The following is a 15,010-nucleotide window of genomic DNA, read 5'->3' on the forward strand; positions in this document are numbered from 1 at the left end:
TTCCTCACAGAATCTCCAGCCCAGAGGTGGAGAATCAGGTGGAGAAGAGAGGATCCCCAGAGCACGGAGGCGGAAGATTGACTTCCTTCAAACCCCCAAAAACCAGTGGAACGGGTTATATAATCAGAGTGTAGCATCAAGTCAGTTTAACTCTTAAGATATTGGTCAGTTAAGTAGCAGAGGGGGTTGTTAATCAGTTTCAGCTGCTTTGGTGTTGATGAAATTACCAACAGGTGCACTAGATGGGCAACAATGAGACAACCCCCAAAACAGGAATAGTTTTACAGGTGGAGGCCACTGACATTTTTCTCCCTACTCATCTTTTTTGACGGTTTTCACTCGTTTTGCATTGGGCTAGGGTCAGTGTCACTACTGGCAGCATGAGGCGATACCTGGACCCTACAGAGGTTGCATAGGCAGTCCAACTCCTCCAGGATTGCACCATCAATACGTGTCATTGCCAGAAGGTTCTCTGTGTCTCCCAACACAGTCTCAAGAGCATGGAGGAGATTCCAGGAGACAGACAGTTAATCTAGGAGAGATGGACAGGGCCGTAGAAAATCCTCAACCCATCAGCAAGACCAGTATCTTCTTCTTTGTGCAAGGAGGAACAGGATGAGCACTGCCAGAGTCCTACAAAATGACCAAAGTGGGCCACTGGTGTGAATGACCAAACAATTAGAAACAGAATTCATGGGGGTGGCCTGAGGACCCAACGTCCTCTAGTGGGCCCTGTGCTCACTGCCCGGCACTATAGCACTCGATTGACATTTGCCATTGAACACCAGATTTGACAGGTCCGCCACTGGTGCCCTGTGCTTTACACAGATGAGAACAGGTTCACCCTGAGCACATGTGACAGACGTTAAAGGGTCTGGAGAAGCCATGGAGAACATTATGCTTCCTGTAACATCGTTCAGCATGACCGTTTTGGTAGTGGGTCAGTGATGGTCTGGCGAGGCATATCCATGGAGGGACACACAGACCTCTACAGGCTAGATACCATTGAATGGCCCATACGCTCACCTGACCTAAATCCAATAGAGCACCTCTGGGATATCATGTTTTGGTCAAGCCGATGCTGCCTGGTTGTACCACAGACTGTCCAGGAGCTCAGTGTTGCCCTGGTCCAGATTTGGGAGGAAATACCCCAGGATACCATCTGTTGTCTCATTAGGAGCATAGTCTGACATTGTCAGGCATGCATACAAGCATGTGGGGGCCATACAAACTAAGTACCATTTTGAGCTGCTGCAATGAAATTTCAGTAAAATGGACTAGCCTGCTGCATCATTTTTTCTTTGATTTTCGGGGTGTCTTTAAATTCAGTTCTCTGTAGGTTGATAATTTTAATTTCCATCAAACGATGGGGCATCCTTACGTTCCTAACACATTACCCAGTCCATATCAGTATAGATATCCAGCATATTTTTTCCCATCTGAGGTGTTTTCACAGTGTTCCTTTAATTTTTTTGAGCAGTGTATTTTTAGAGAAAATTCATTAGTATTTATTCTGATACGCACATATTTGTGTGCAAGTGCACAAATGTGTAAATTATCAAAAATGCAGATTTTCCTTTTTTTTTTTTCTTACTGAAGAATACCCGACACTTCTTTATGTACCCGTGTGCAAAGGCACATTGTAAATAATGGACTACATTTTACCTCGGTAAAAAACAAAAATGCTATACTGAGCTTTTTCAAGCTGCAGTGTTCAAGAGGCCTAATTAGTACGCAGGACATAGGAGGCATACCAGGTCCCTCTCCTCCTGTTAAAGCCTGGGATCATGTATTTTGTGAATGGCCAGGAGGAAATGGGGTGCAGAGCCACAGCACTGGGGTCCGTAAGATCTGCAGGGCTTACTTCTGGAGTGGCCCGAAATTACAACAGGAGCTGTATTTAAAATATAAGTGAAACCTCACCATGTAAAACAACTCATTCAGTTTAAAATAGAAATGAAAGGCAAAAAATTATAATAAAACCATTATAAATACTTTTTTTTTCCTATTTTGTAAGTGATCACATTCTCTTTGTTCCCAGTTGCATAAGGACCTCAGAATGCTGGGGAAGGAGAAGCATCAGCACATTGATCTTCCCAGTGAATGGCTTTGCAGGGGGGGGGTGTCAGCACAGGTCTGATCATTAGATTAGCTCCCAGCACAGCTAGAAAACTGACCACGCTTTTCTCTCATGCATAGTGTGGTCAGATTTTGTTAGGGGAGTGGAGGGACTGGCAGGAACACCAGGGATTTCAAACAAAGGAAGCAATACAAAGAACAGTATACTTTTTCATACATGGTACAACAGGCATATGAAATGTTGGGTTTACATATTCTTTATTCCTCGCATCTAGTTTTCAAGACATGGAGGAAAGCTTGCATGGTAAAGGTTTGCTGCTGTGGCTAAGGAATGAAAACCGGTGCACATAAATTTACATAATATTCCAATCATTATAAAAAAATAAATCTTATTTTCTTTTTGATTTGTATTATATCAATTTACAATGAAAATGGGTACTTAAAACTGAACTCTTAGAAAACAGGCAAATACAAATATTAAATGCATAGTCCTGTGATTTACACAGCTCTGCTACCCAGTATAACCCTGTTGGAGCAGAAGACACGAACACATACATGTCTCCTCCCAGTCTCCAACTAGTGGCTGGTGAGGGAAAGGAGAAACAGATTGCTGATGGGCTCATCTCTCTTTGTTAGAACATTACAATTCCACTTTCTTGTAAGGATCCATACACACTGGGCATTTTAATAACGCTGGTAACGTTAGCTGTGTAAAGTCACGTTAAAAAGATTTTTAGCGTTTTTGTATTCGCGTTTAGCGCTGTTTTTTCGCGTTTGCATTTTTTAACTTTTTTTTTACCATAACAATTTTTTTATGTAAAAAAAGTCCAAAAAAGCTCGTTTCCCACATTTTAGATCATTTTTTACAGCTAAAGAACCCCTCTAGAAACCCACTAGTTCTGGGGTTTTTTTCCAGCCAAAAACGTCCCTGCTAAAAAATGTTAATTACAGTCTGTGTGCATAGACACATAGGATAACATGCTGGGGGGTTTACTGGCTGTAGAAAAAAACATCAAAAGGCAAAAACGGCAGCTGTAAAACGTCCAGTGTGTATGAGGACTTATACTTCTCTCTCTCCCAGTCTGAGTACAGTACAGGTATTGCAAGAGGCTGATACCAAGTCAAATTCAAGTACTTGCAAAGCTTGCATTTTGAAAAATAAATTTCATGATGTATTAATGGATACGTACAGAGCTGCATGAATTTGTATCTTTAATATCTACATGGAGTTCAGCTTCAACTTTTTTGGGTTGCCAAATATGCTATCAGTAAAAAAAAAAAGAAAAGCAAACCAACACCATTAATTACTAGCTGCCAATCATAACTAATAAGCAGTAATATGTTCTCATTTGTGCAAAGGTTATTAAAGCCTGAACAATTTTGTTTTTATCTAATACTAACTTCTTGTTTCAAGGCCTGATTAATTATCTTAACTACGGCCAGAAAATCCCTCAGGGTACAAATGTACTGCAGAATATTAAGATTTCAAATGTGTTTTTCCTAAATATATATTCTGCTTTGTAAGCCAAATGTTATTCTGCCAAGATGTGGAGCATGACAAACACTAGACTTATTTTCTACAGGAAAGTTATACAACATTAAACATGTCTTTTCTGGCATTTCTTTATTTAATATGCAAATGATAATTATTTATAAAATGTCCCCATACTGTATACCCAATTCAATAATAATTTCTTAAGAACCATGTTTTCTTTGCTGCATGCATATATTTTAAAAAAATATACAGTCTGGTATTTCAAAATATTCCACAGCTTGTATACAGAATTTGACTTTGAAAAGCTTAAAAAGAATGTTTACAGTTTTTCAGTTTAATGCTTTACTTCTTTATAATATTCAGTATCAAAAAGTACCATGGTGACTACAGATACAGTTGATAAAAAAGGTTGGATGGATAGGATTTTTTTTTCTGGCGATTAGTTAAAAGCAGCTGGGAGGATACATACAGTATCTCACAGAAGTGATATTACCCCTCACATTTTGTAAATATTTTATTCTATCTTTTCATGTGACAACACTGAAGAAATGACCTTTTGCTACAATGTAAAAGTAGTGAGTGTACAGCTTGTGTAACAGTGTAAATTTGCTGTCCCCTCAAAATAACTCAACACACAGCCATTAATGTCTATACCGCTGGCAACAAAAGTGAGTACACCCCTAAGTGAAAATGTCCAAATTGGACCCAAAGTGTCACAATTTTGTGTGGCCACCATTATTTTCCAGCACTGCCTTAACCCTCTTATGCATGGAGTTCACCAGAGCTTCACAGGTTGCCACTGGAGTCCTCTTCCACTCCTCCATGACAACATCACATAGCTGGTGGATGTTAGAGACCTTACTCTCCACCTTCCGTTTGAGGATGCCGCACAGATGCTCAATAGTGTTTAGGTCTGGAGACATGCTTGGCCAGTCCATCACCTTTACCCTCAGCTTCTTTAGCATGGCAGTGGTCATCTTGGAGGTGTGTTTGGGATCGTTATGTTGGAATACTGCCCTGTGGCCCAGTCTCCGAAGGGAGGGGATCATGCTCTACTTCACTATGTCACAGTACATGTTGGCATTCATGGTTCCCTCAATGAACTGTAACTCCCCAGTGGCGGCAGCACTCATGCAGCCCCAGACCATGACACTCCCACCACCATGCTTGACTGTAGGCAAGACACACTTGTCTTTGTACTCCTCACCTGGTTGCCGCCACACACGCTTCAAACCATCTGAACCAAATAAGTTTATCTTGGTCTCATCAGACCACAGGACATGGTTCCAGTCATCCATGTCCTTAGTCTGCTTGTCTTCAGCAAACAGTTTGCGGGCTTTCTTGTGCATCATCTTTAGAAGAGGCTTCCTTCTAGGATGACAGCCATGCATACCAATTTGCTGCAGTGTGCGGCGTATTGTCTGGGCACTGACAGGCTGACACCCCACCCCTTCAACATTTGCAGCAATGCTGGCAGCACTCATACGTCTATTTCCCAAAGAAAACCTCTGGATATGGCGCTGAGCACGTGCACTCAATTTCTTTGGTCGATCATGTCGAGGCCTGTTCTGAGTGGAACCTGTCCTGTTAAACCGCTGTATGGTCTTGGTCTCCATGCTGCAGCTCATTTTCTTGGCAATCTTCTTATAACCTAGGCCATCTTTATGTAGAGCAACAATTCCTTTTTTCAGATCCTCACAGAGTTCTTTGCCATGAGGTGCCATGTTGAAAGTCCAGTGACCAGTATGAGAGAGTGAGAGTGATAACACCAAATTTAACACACCTGCTCCTCATTCACACTTGAGACCTTGTAACACTAACGAGTCACATGACACTGGGGAGGGAAAATGGCTAAATGGGCCCAAGCATTTTCACTTCTGTAAGATACTGTATGTATTTGGGGCAACCTACAGAATAGCTTTAAAAAATTTCAGCAAATAAAAAAGTGATATACAGTTGTGTTAAAAATAATAGCAGTATGTTGAAAAAAGTGAATAAAGCTCAAAATCCTTTTAATAGCTTTTATTTCAAATACACACAAATGCTTTGGGAACATTACACATTCTATTCCAAATCAAAACAAGAAAAATATATCAAATGTGTGTTGTTTCTCTAAACAAATTGAAGAAAAGTGAATATTAGACTATATATAAGTGAATATTGTTCAACAAAATAGCAGTGTTTGTAGTCTTCTTTACAAACTCAAACATTCACTATATAAACTGAAAAATGTTTGAAGATTTTGCTTTCCTTTAAATCACTTATTTAATATTTCGTTTTATAACTACTATTTCTGAGAACTGCTGTACATCTGTGTTGCACGGAGTCAACCAACTTCTTGCACCTGTGAACAGGTATTCCAGCCCAGGATGATTGGACTACATTCCACAGTTCTTCTCTAATTCTTGGTTTTGCCTCAGAAACTGTATTTTTGATGTCACCCCACAAGTTTTCTATTGGATTAAGATCCGGGGATTGGGCTGGCCACTCCATAACGTCAATCTTGTTGGTCTGGAACCAAGATGTTTCACGTTTACTGGTGTGTTTGGGGTCGTCGTCTTGTTGGAACACCCATTTCAAGGGCATTTCCTCTTCAGCATAAGGCAGCATGACCTCTTCAAGTATTCTGATGTATTCAAACTGATCCATGATCCCTGGTATGCGATAAATAGGCCCAACACCGTAGTATGAGAAACATCCCCATAGCATGATGCTTGCGCAACCATGCTTCACTGTCTTCACAGTGTCCTGTGGCTTGAATTCAGTGTTTGGGGGTCGTCTGACAAACTGTCTCCGGCCACTAGATCCAAAAAGAACAATCTTACTTTCATCAGTCCACAAAATGTTGCGCCATTTCTCTTTAGGCCAGTCAATGTGCTCTTTAGCAAATTGTAACCTCTTCAGCACGTCTTTTTTTCAGCAGTGGGACTTTGCAGGGGCTTCTTGCAGATAGCTTGGCTTCACATAGGTGTCTTCTAACTGTAACAGTACTCACAGGTAACTTTGGACCTTCTTTGATCTTCCTGGAGCTGATTGTTGGCTGAGTCCTTGCCATTTTGGCTATTCTATCCATTCGAATGGTAGTTTTTCGCTTTCTTCCACGTCTTTCAGGTTTTGGTTGCCATTTTAAAGCATTTGCAATCATTTTAGCTGAGCAGCCTATCATTTTCTGCACTTCTTTATATGTTTTCCCCTCTCCAATCAACTTTTTAATCAAGGTACGCTGTTCTTCTGAACAATTTCTGGAACAACCTATTTTCCTCAGAATTTCAGAGAGAAATGCACTGTAACCAGCATGTACAACATTTGCTGCCTTCCTTCCTTAAATAAGGGCAATAATTGCCACCTGTTTTTCAAAGAATGAATGACCTCACTAATAGAACTCCACACTGCTATTGTTTTGAACATGCTCCTTTCAATTAGTGATTCAATTACCCAGAATCAGCAGCATGCATGTCATGACTGTTGGGTCTGTTGGATTTCTATTACTCTACTACACCTGCAAGTAAATTATTTGCCATGTAGAAATATAATTTTTACCAAAAACAGTGATTGATCAGGTTAGTGATGTCTGACTGCTATTATTTTGAACACAACTGTAAGTGGTAACATAATAATGTGCTCTCAAATGTGGTTTTCAGTCTTCATAAATTTCCAATAGTTGTGATGCCATGAAGGTCCTTGCGCAAACACTTCCTGATATGGCTAGGCACCTACATACACAACTGTATATATTAGATTATAAACATAAGCTGTAAAAAGAATGGAAAATATGAATAATAATTGATGTTCATTGTATATGCACTTATGTAATTGTCATCCAAACAAAGAAACACTTTTTTGATGCATCACAATAATTGAGCTACCTATAAACAGTGAATGCCAAGGTTATGAGATACTTTAATTCCAATTAAAAAATCGGAATGATCTGCCCTCTTGGACCTCAATAAGCTATACATTTGCACCATACAAATATATACTAAAACTGCATGAGTTCTACCCATTTAAAGCTGGTCTATACTATAATAGCACAACCCATAACCTGACCATCCAGCCTCAGTATAATAATAAAGTATATGCTTAAATAATTTTGCTACAAGAATTGCTTCTTTGGGCTTCCTATGCTGGCTATGCCTGTCCTTTCCACCCGCTCCCCACCTCTATTCATAGAAATTGTACTAAAGTTTCCATGAATGAAAAGTGATCTGTGAATAGAGGACAGGTACATGAATGATAGGTCCACCTCCTCCATTCATCCAGCACTTGTAATAATCCCCGCAACATTGAAAGATTGCAGCTGCAGGGATGGGGGTGGTCAGAGGATTGAATCTGAGTTTCAGTAAAGACAGCTGGCACCAGCAAAGCGACACTTCTCAGTAAATGTATGCACCATCCCTAGTGCTTAATTAAAAAAAAATAATACCTAAACATAGACTTTAACTCAACCTCAGTTATTCCCATTTTATTCTCATTTCCAGGTTGCTATAAATCTTAGCAATGACTAGATTATTATCCCACTAGAACACAGATATTAGTTGACTGTACACATTCTACACATTTTTATTTTAAATAATCCAAAAGTGATTTTGATGATAAAAAAGAAACGCTTACTTAGCAGATCCTAAGTTGTTTATCCTAAAGGATTTAAAGCAAAAACACACTGTATTCTGCAACTGATCAATAGACCTCTGTGATGGCTAATTCAGGCTAACAGTAACAAAGAATGGAGAGGGGGGCAGAAGTATGCTATCTCTGGGTCAAGCACATGGAGGTGAAAAATGTCCATTATTTAATATACTCACCCTGACCCTGGGATCATGTGTTGCTCAATTTGTTATGTCTCCCAAGCTTGCCATGATAGGCAACCATAGACTAACATTACTTGCATTCTTATGTCATTCCTGTAGCTTCAATACTTTCTGAGTCACTGATCCGGAACTGTGGCAGGACAAAGGTTCTGACTTCACTTTTTGCATACATGTTCCTAATCTCTGAACATATTGAAGCCAGCTCAGCATGATTTCCAAACAACTAGCATTTGTATAAGAAGACAACGTTAGTTTAGACATTTATCTCAGGCCTGATTGCCTTTACCAATGCCTCTACTGTATATGTTCAGTGCATAGTACATACAATCATAACTCATGCAGATACTCCTCTCTTAACAACTGAATTCCGTTCCAACTAATTGGTCGTTAAGTGAATTGGTCAGTAAGTGAGGGACTGTATACAGTAAACATACCATCAGAGAGCTGGACATAAATCTGAGAGATGGTCATTAAGCAAGGAACTGAGCTGGTCCTAAGTCTGAGAGACGGTCGTTAAGCAAGAAACTATGCACGTACCATCAGACAACAGGTCATAAGTCAGAGAGTTGGTCGCTAAGCGAGAAATTGAGCTGGTCGTAAGTCTGAGAGATGGTCATTAAGCGAGGAACTGTATGCACGTACCATCAGACAGCAGGTCGTAAGTCTAAGAGTTGGTCGCTAAGCGGGGAACTGAGCTGGTCATAAGTCTGAGAAATGGTCATTAAGCAAGGAACTGTATGCACGTACCATCAGACAGCAAGTCGTAAGTCAGTGAGTTTGTCGCTAAGCGAGGAACTGAGCTGGTTGTAAGTCTGAGAGACGGTCATTAAGCGAGGAACTGTATCCACGTATCATCAGACAGCAGGTCATAAGCAGGGGCGGACTGACCATTTGGAAACTTGGGCTCTGCCCAAGGGCCCGGGGTCAGCAGGGGGCCCCATGAGATGCCTCTGGTACCTTTTTCATAGGCTTTTTTGCGTTTGGGCAAGGACACTGGGGCCCCATGATCCCCTATTGCCCGGGGGCCCCATGAGTTGTCAGTCTGCCCCTGGTCATAAGTCTAAGAGTTGGTCGCTAAGCGAGGAACTGAGCTGGTCGTTAGTCTGAGAGACGGTCATTAAGTGAAGAACTGTATGCACATATCAGATAGCAGTTCATAAGTCTAAGAGTTGGTCGCTAAGCGAGGAACTTAGCTGGTCGTAAGTCTGAGAGACGGTCATTAAGCGAGGAACTGTATGCACGTACCATCAGACAACAGGTCATAAGTCTAAGAGTTGGTCGCTAAGCGAGGAACTGTATCCATCGCAGAACAGGTCCCAAATCTTAGTGGACGCTAAACAGGTAGGTTGTTAAGTGAGGAGTATCTGTATACACTGTAGGAAAGCTAAGCCTTGATCTGTGATTAAATTACAAAAGCTCAATACATAATCCTAAAGCAGAATTAAAGGCAAAACTATTTTTCTTATGCTGGATAGAGTTAGGGAGGGATATTACCTCTGTCAGTTTTATTTTTGCCATCTGTTTCCCATTGGAGAGATTTTCCTTCACTTCCTGTCCCATAGCCAAAACAGGAAGGGAGAGGAAATCCCTCTAAAGTGAGGGAATTCCTGGTTGTCTCCAGAGCCATTGGAACCAGTGTCCCCATTGGACGATTTCCTATTACTGTTCTGGGGATAACCACAAATTCAGGTTTTTCTTTTACATTCACTTTTGGTGATAAATGTAAACAAGACAAATAGAGAGAGTGAATCTCCTGAACAGGGGCACAGTTTTGCCTTTGGATATACTGTACGAACAAACATGGCTATAATTTGAATTTAATGTAAATTCTTCAACTTATGATAATTCTAAAAATGCTTCAACCCAATTCTTTTGGAAATACAATTTACTAAGAAATATTGTAATGCATTATGATCCAAGCTTTCAAAGAAATATATATTTATTTATAATTTCTTAATCTATGTCTAGAACATTTTTTATGTATTTGTGTTCAGGTAAGTACAGAATACAGGCGTACCTCGTTTTATGAACACCTCGATTAACGTAATTTTCGGTTTACCTATGAAAATCCAATGAAAATAATGCCTCGGTTTACAAATGTTTTTCGCAATACGAAGCAAGTTTCCCCAGGATGCACTGCCTGGGAGGTTTATAGCACCAGCCCCGTGCCTTTAAAATGCACTTTATAAAGCGTTTTGAACAGATAAGACTTGTTTTACTTTTTTCTGACTTCCGGAACGGATTATTTGGTTTTCAATGCATTTACAAATTTTTTTCGCAATACAAAGCAAGTTTCCCCAGAATGCATTGCACCTTGGAGGTTTATAGCGCCGGCCCCGTGCATGCTGGAGTCAGTGGGTAGCACGTGGAGTCAAGTGTGGAGGTGTTGGATCAGTTTTTGCATCGAGTTTAGGAGCCATTCTGGAAATTTTTAATCATGTCCCTGTACAGTATTTATGCCTTTAAAGTGCACTTTATAAAGAGTTTTGAACAGATAAAAGACTTTTTTTTTACTTTTCTCTGACCTCCGGAATGGATTAATTGCTTTTTAAAGCATTCCTATGAGGAACCGGGACATTTTGTATTGCGAAAAATTCGTAAACTGAAACACAGAGAACATATTAAATTCATAAAAGGAGGTACGCCTGTATTACAAGTGGCTAATGCCAAGCAAAAGCAACGATTTTCTATAATCTCATATGAAAACTGCTGTTATTAAAGAGCTGAGACACTCATAAATATGTAGCATTTTTCTTTATTTTTCTAATATGGACCCAGTGAGATTACACACACTGTAGAATAACACACAGGATGAACACATCTTTTCTTCTCTAGGCTAGCAGTCAAGTCTAGATGAATATATACAAACAGTGCCTTGTTGTTTGGACCTAGCATGGAAATACAAATCACTAAGCATTCATTATACTGCCTGCTAAGTTATTAGATCCAAAACTGTCACATAAAATGCATGCATGAAATAGTCTTTAGTCAAAGTGTCAATTTTTGTAAAGTCAAATATTCAATTTTTGTAAAATATATATTTTTATTAAAAGATCAGTTAGTAAATATGTACACTTTCAAAGCTAAGTGTAAAAAAATGGCCAGCATGTTTTCTTCTTAACATGCCTGTGTCACCATGTAAAATGTGATCATTTGTCAAAACTTAAAAAAAAAAATCTATAGGTTGGTGATCCACAGCCTACAATGATTTGGTATATCACATGAAGTTTTGGGGTTTAATCGCTTGACCTCCAAAAGATTTTACCCCCTGCATGGCCAGGCCATTTTTTGCTATACGGCTCTACGTTACTTTAACTGCCAATTGCGTGGTCATACACCACTGTACACAAATTAAATTTATATAATTTTTCACACAAATAGAGCTTTCTTTGGTGGTATTTGATCATCACTGTTTTTTTTATTTTTTTGGCGAAAAATACAGAAAATTTTGAAGGGAAAAAAAAATTTTACTTTTTGCTATAAAACATATCCATATAAATTTTAAAAATCAAATTTCTTAATAAATTTGGGCCAAAATGTATTCTGCTACATGTCTTTAGTGAAAAAAATACCAATAAGTGTATATTGATTGGTTTGCGCAAACTTTATAGCATCTACAAATGATGGTATGCTGTTAATAATATGCACTGTCACTGTACTAATGACACTGGGTAGGAAGGGGTTAACATTTGGGGAAATCAAAGGGTTAACTGTGTGCCTAGCAAGTGTTACTCTGTTAACTGTGTGCTGTTTTTATTAGAGGATGTGATGGTTTTTATTCCCTGCTTTGCAGGGAGACAAAAAAAGCACATCCCTGCTGTCAGTAGAGAGATCTGTGCTGTTTAGCAACACAGATCTCTCTCTTGTCATTCATTCCGCCTATTGGCAGGTTCCAGCCATGAATCATTGGCAGGAACCTGTTGATCGACATCTAAGGGAGCCAGTGAGAGTAGAGACAAGTGGGTGGGCGGGTGGGTGGGCACACACGTCCCCTACCTGGAAATAAACAATCATTTATATATACGTGATTCTCCAGAGCCGGCCTGTACTGTAGTAGTAAAACTACAGTGCACGGTCGGCAAGTGAATATTGTTAGCATGTTCAATGTATTTATGCGATAAGACATAAAGAAGAGGCTTTAATCTTATGTTTCATGTTACACATTTTTATCCTTAACTGGTTTAGCTTTTATTTCAAGCACATTTGCTCATACATTCCAATAACTCAATCCTTACAGCAATGCGAACATGCCAGCCTAGTGGGATAATCCTGATGTATCGTGCAATCACTGGAGGTCGCAGGAAGTTCTGTACAGTAGATGAACGATCTGAGTTCCCATAAAACACCTGGTGAAAAATGTGAAGGAAAGGTTACATACCCACATGGAAGTAAAATATATTTGAAATATATTTTAAAAATATTCTTCCCAAATATATTGTCATATATTTGAAATACTACAAGTTTGGCCATATTCAATATATTTCAATATATATATATATATATATAATATACTGCATGTTGAAATGCGATTTTATTACAAAATATATGAAAAATATTTTTAAAAATACATTTCAAACATACTGTATGTCTTTAATAATACAAATCTACATTTTTGGACTGCATTTACAAATAGATCTAAAAATATATGTTAAAGTGACTTTTTTTATATGGTAAAAATCTGAAGAATATATTAAAAAAAATATATTAAAAAAATGTTAACATATAAAAAAGTAATTTTAACATATTATTTACATATATTTGTAAATGCATTCCAAAAATGTAGAGTTGTATTTTTAAAGACATACGGTATATTTGAAATTTTAACATATAAAAAAGTAATTTTAACATATTATTTACATATATTTGGAAATGCATTCCAAAAATGTAGAGTTGTATTTTTCAAGACATACAGTATATTTGAAATTTATTTTTAAAATTGTTTTCATATATTTTGTAATAAAAATGCATTTCAACATGCAGTGTGTATGTGTGTGTGTATATATATATATATATATATAATTTATTTATTGAAACATATTGATTATGGCCAAAATTGTAGTATTTCAAATATATGGCAATATATTTGGGAAGAATATTTTTAAGATATATTCAAAATATATTTTTCTTCCATATGGGTAATAGCAGACATAACCAATGAAAACATACACAAAACGCACACATTCAAATGGAAGGGGATCGAACAATAATAGTTTTCATGTCTTTGTGACTATATTTCATATACATAAATCGTGAAGCAACATCTCTGCAATACATGCACTTTTCCCTTGATTTTTTATTTAAAAACACTGCAGGTACAGAATCATGCTCGTTGATCCAACCACAGATCCAGTAAGCTCCTAAATTATTTTAATGAGTTGGCACTGCTGACTCTGCTGCACTGAAATCTCAATCAGTGTTGTCAGCCCTCCTGGAACGTATGACCATACCAGAAGGTACTGGAGCCACTTGATTAGCACAAGTAGGGCAACTAAGCATTTTCAGAAAGAGAGCTAAGTAAGGCAACCTCCATGTTTGCAGATTAATACAGAAAGTGTTCCTGAGGCTGTACGAGAATAGGAAGTAAACTCCAGCCTGAAAAGCCTCACTGGCATAGCTCTGTGTAAATGAAATCATTCTATCCATGCCTTCATACTTTATTTAATTGATACCCATTATAAATAATCATTTACAGATTACATTTTACCATTGCCTAAAATAATGAGAACCTACCCGATTGTTTCCAGTTTGGTCCTTGTAGTAAACCCAGTTCAAAGAATCATCCACTCTGTACTGTACACTGTACTTAGTCATCCATTCATCTGTATCACATCTTCCTTGTGTCAAAATCCCAGAGATAACTTTTATTTCCTTCAGGTCAATCTGTAGCCACTGACTATTGTCCTGGAATTTGGATAGCCAAGCACACCTGATTAGAGGAAAAGCAAATGATTTTCAATAACAAACATAAAGTCAGTGAGGCAGCCTGAAAAAATAAACCATTTATATACAAGTATTATTAAAATGAACTTGTGAGCCACTGGAGTTAAAGATCAGTATATTAGATCGCTGGAATTTTTTTCCTCACCCTCATAAGATGTGAGCTACGTAAAAATAATAAATAATTAACCGCGCTCTAATATTACCGTGCCGATACTATATATTTTAAAAAATGTACCATTAATTAATATATACTGTGTCAATATCAACTTAACGACTGCATTACCTGAATTAATCTAATTATATTACCACAGTGTTTAGTAAAACATAAAAATACGAAGTGTGTGATTAAATCCAATAATGATAATTTTACAATATAAATATCTCATTAAAATATATAAATAAATTCATATGGTTTACTGTGTAAATGTGCAAAACAAAAATTATAAATATCTCATTAAAAATAAATTCATAAAGTCCAATGTGCAAATAGTGCAAAGCAAAAATAAAAATATAAAAAATTTATTTTCATTTATATACAGTTTGGGGTCTTTTGATAAAAAAAAATGTTTAGCATTTTCACAGCCAATAAACATATAGACAGAGCCTTTTCTTTGTGTTGTATACTTCATATAGCACATGCAAAGAACAAGTGTATGCACGAAGCTATTGCATCCAACAACGATTTCAC

General features: G+C 38.0%; 1 protein-coding gene across 2 annotated transcripts in view; it reads right to left on the reverse strand.

Annotated features, from left to right (window-relative positions):
* Window positions 1–11,121: 11,121 nt before the first annotated feature.
* The window catches only part of RS1 (retinoschisin 1), a 36,766-nt gene continuing 32,877 nt past the window's right edge, over window positions 11,122–15,010 (reverse strand). For both annotated transcript variants that reach the window (XM_089683875.1, XM_089683874.1), the window contains exons 6-7: window positions 14,113–14,308; window positions 11,122–12,728 (exon numbers count right to left, since the gene is read on the reverse strand). In XM_089683875.1, the coding sequence (XP_089540001.1) occupies window positions 12,576–12,728; window positions 14,113–14,308 (349 nt within the window). In that variant the 3' untranslated portion in view covers window positions 11,122–12,575. The remainder of the gene's footprint in view (window positions 12,729–14,112; window positions 14,309–15,010) is intronic.

This window comes from Staurois parvus, unplaced genomic scaffold, assembly GCF_062004578.1.
Source record: "Staurois parvus isolate SC_StPar_1 unplaced genomic scaffold, SC_StPar_1.0 ptg000327l, whole genome shotgun sequence".
In the NCBI taxonomy this organism is placed as follows: domain Eukaryota; kingdom Metazoa; phylum Chordata; class Amphibia; order Anura; family Ranidae; genus Staurois; species Staurois parvus.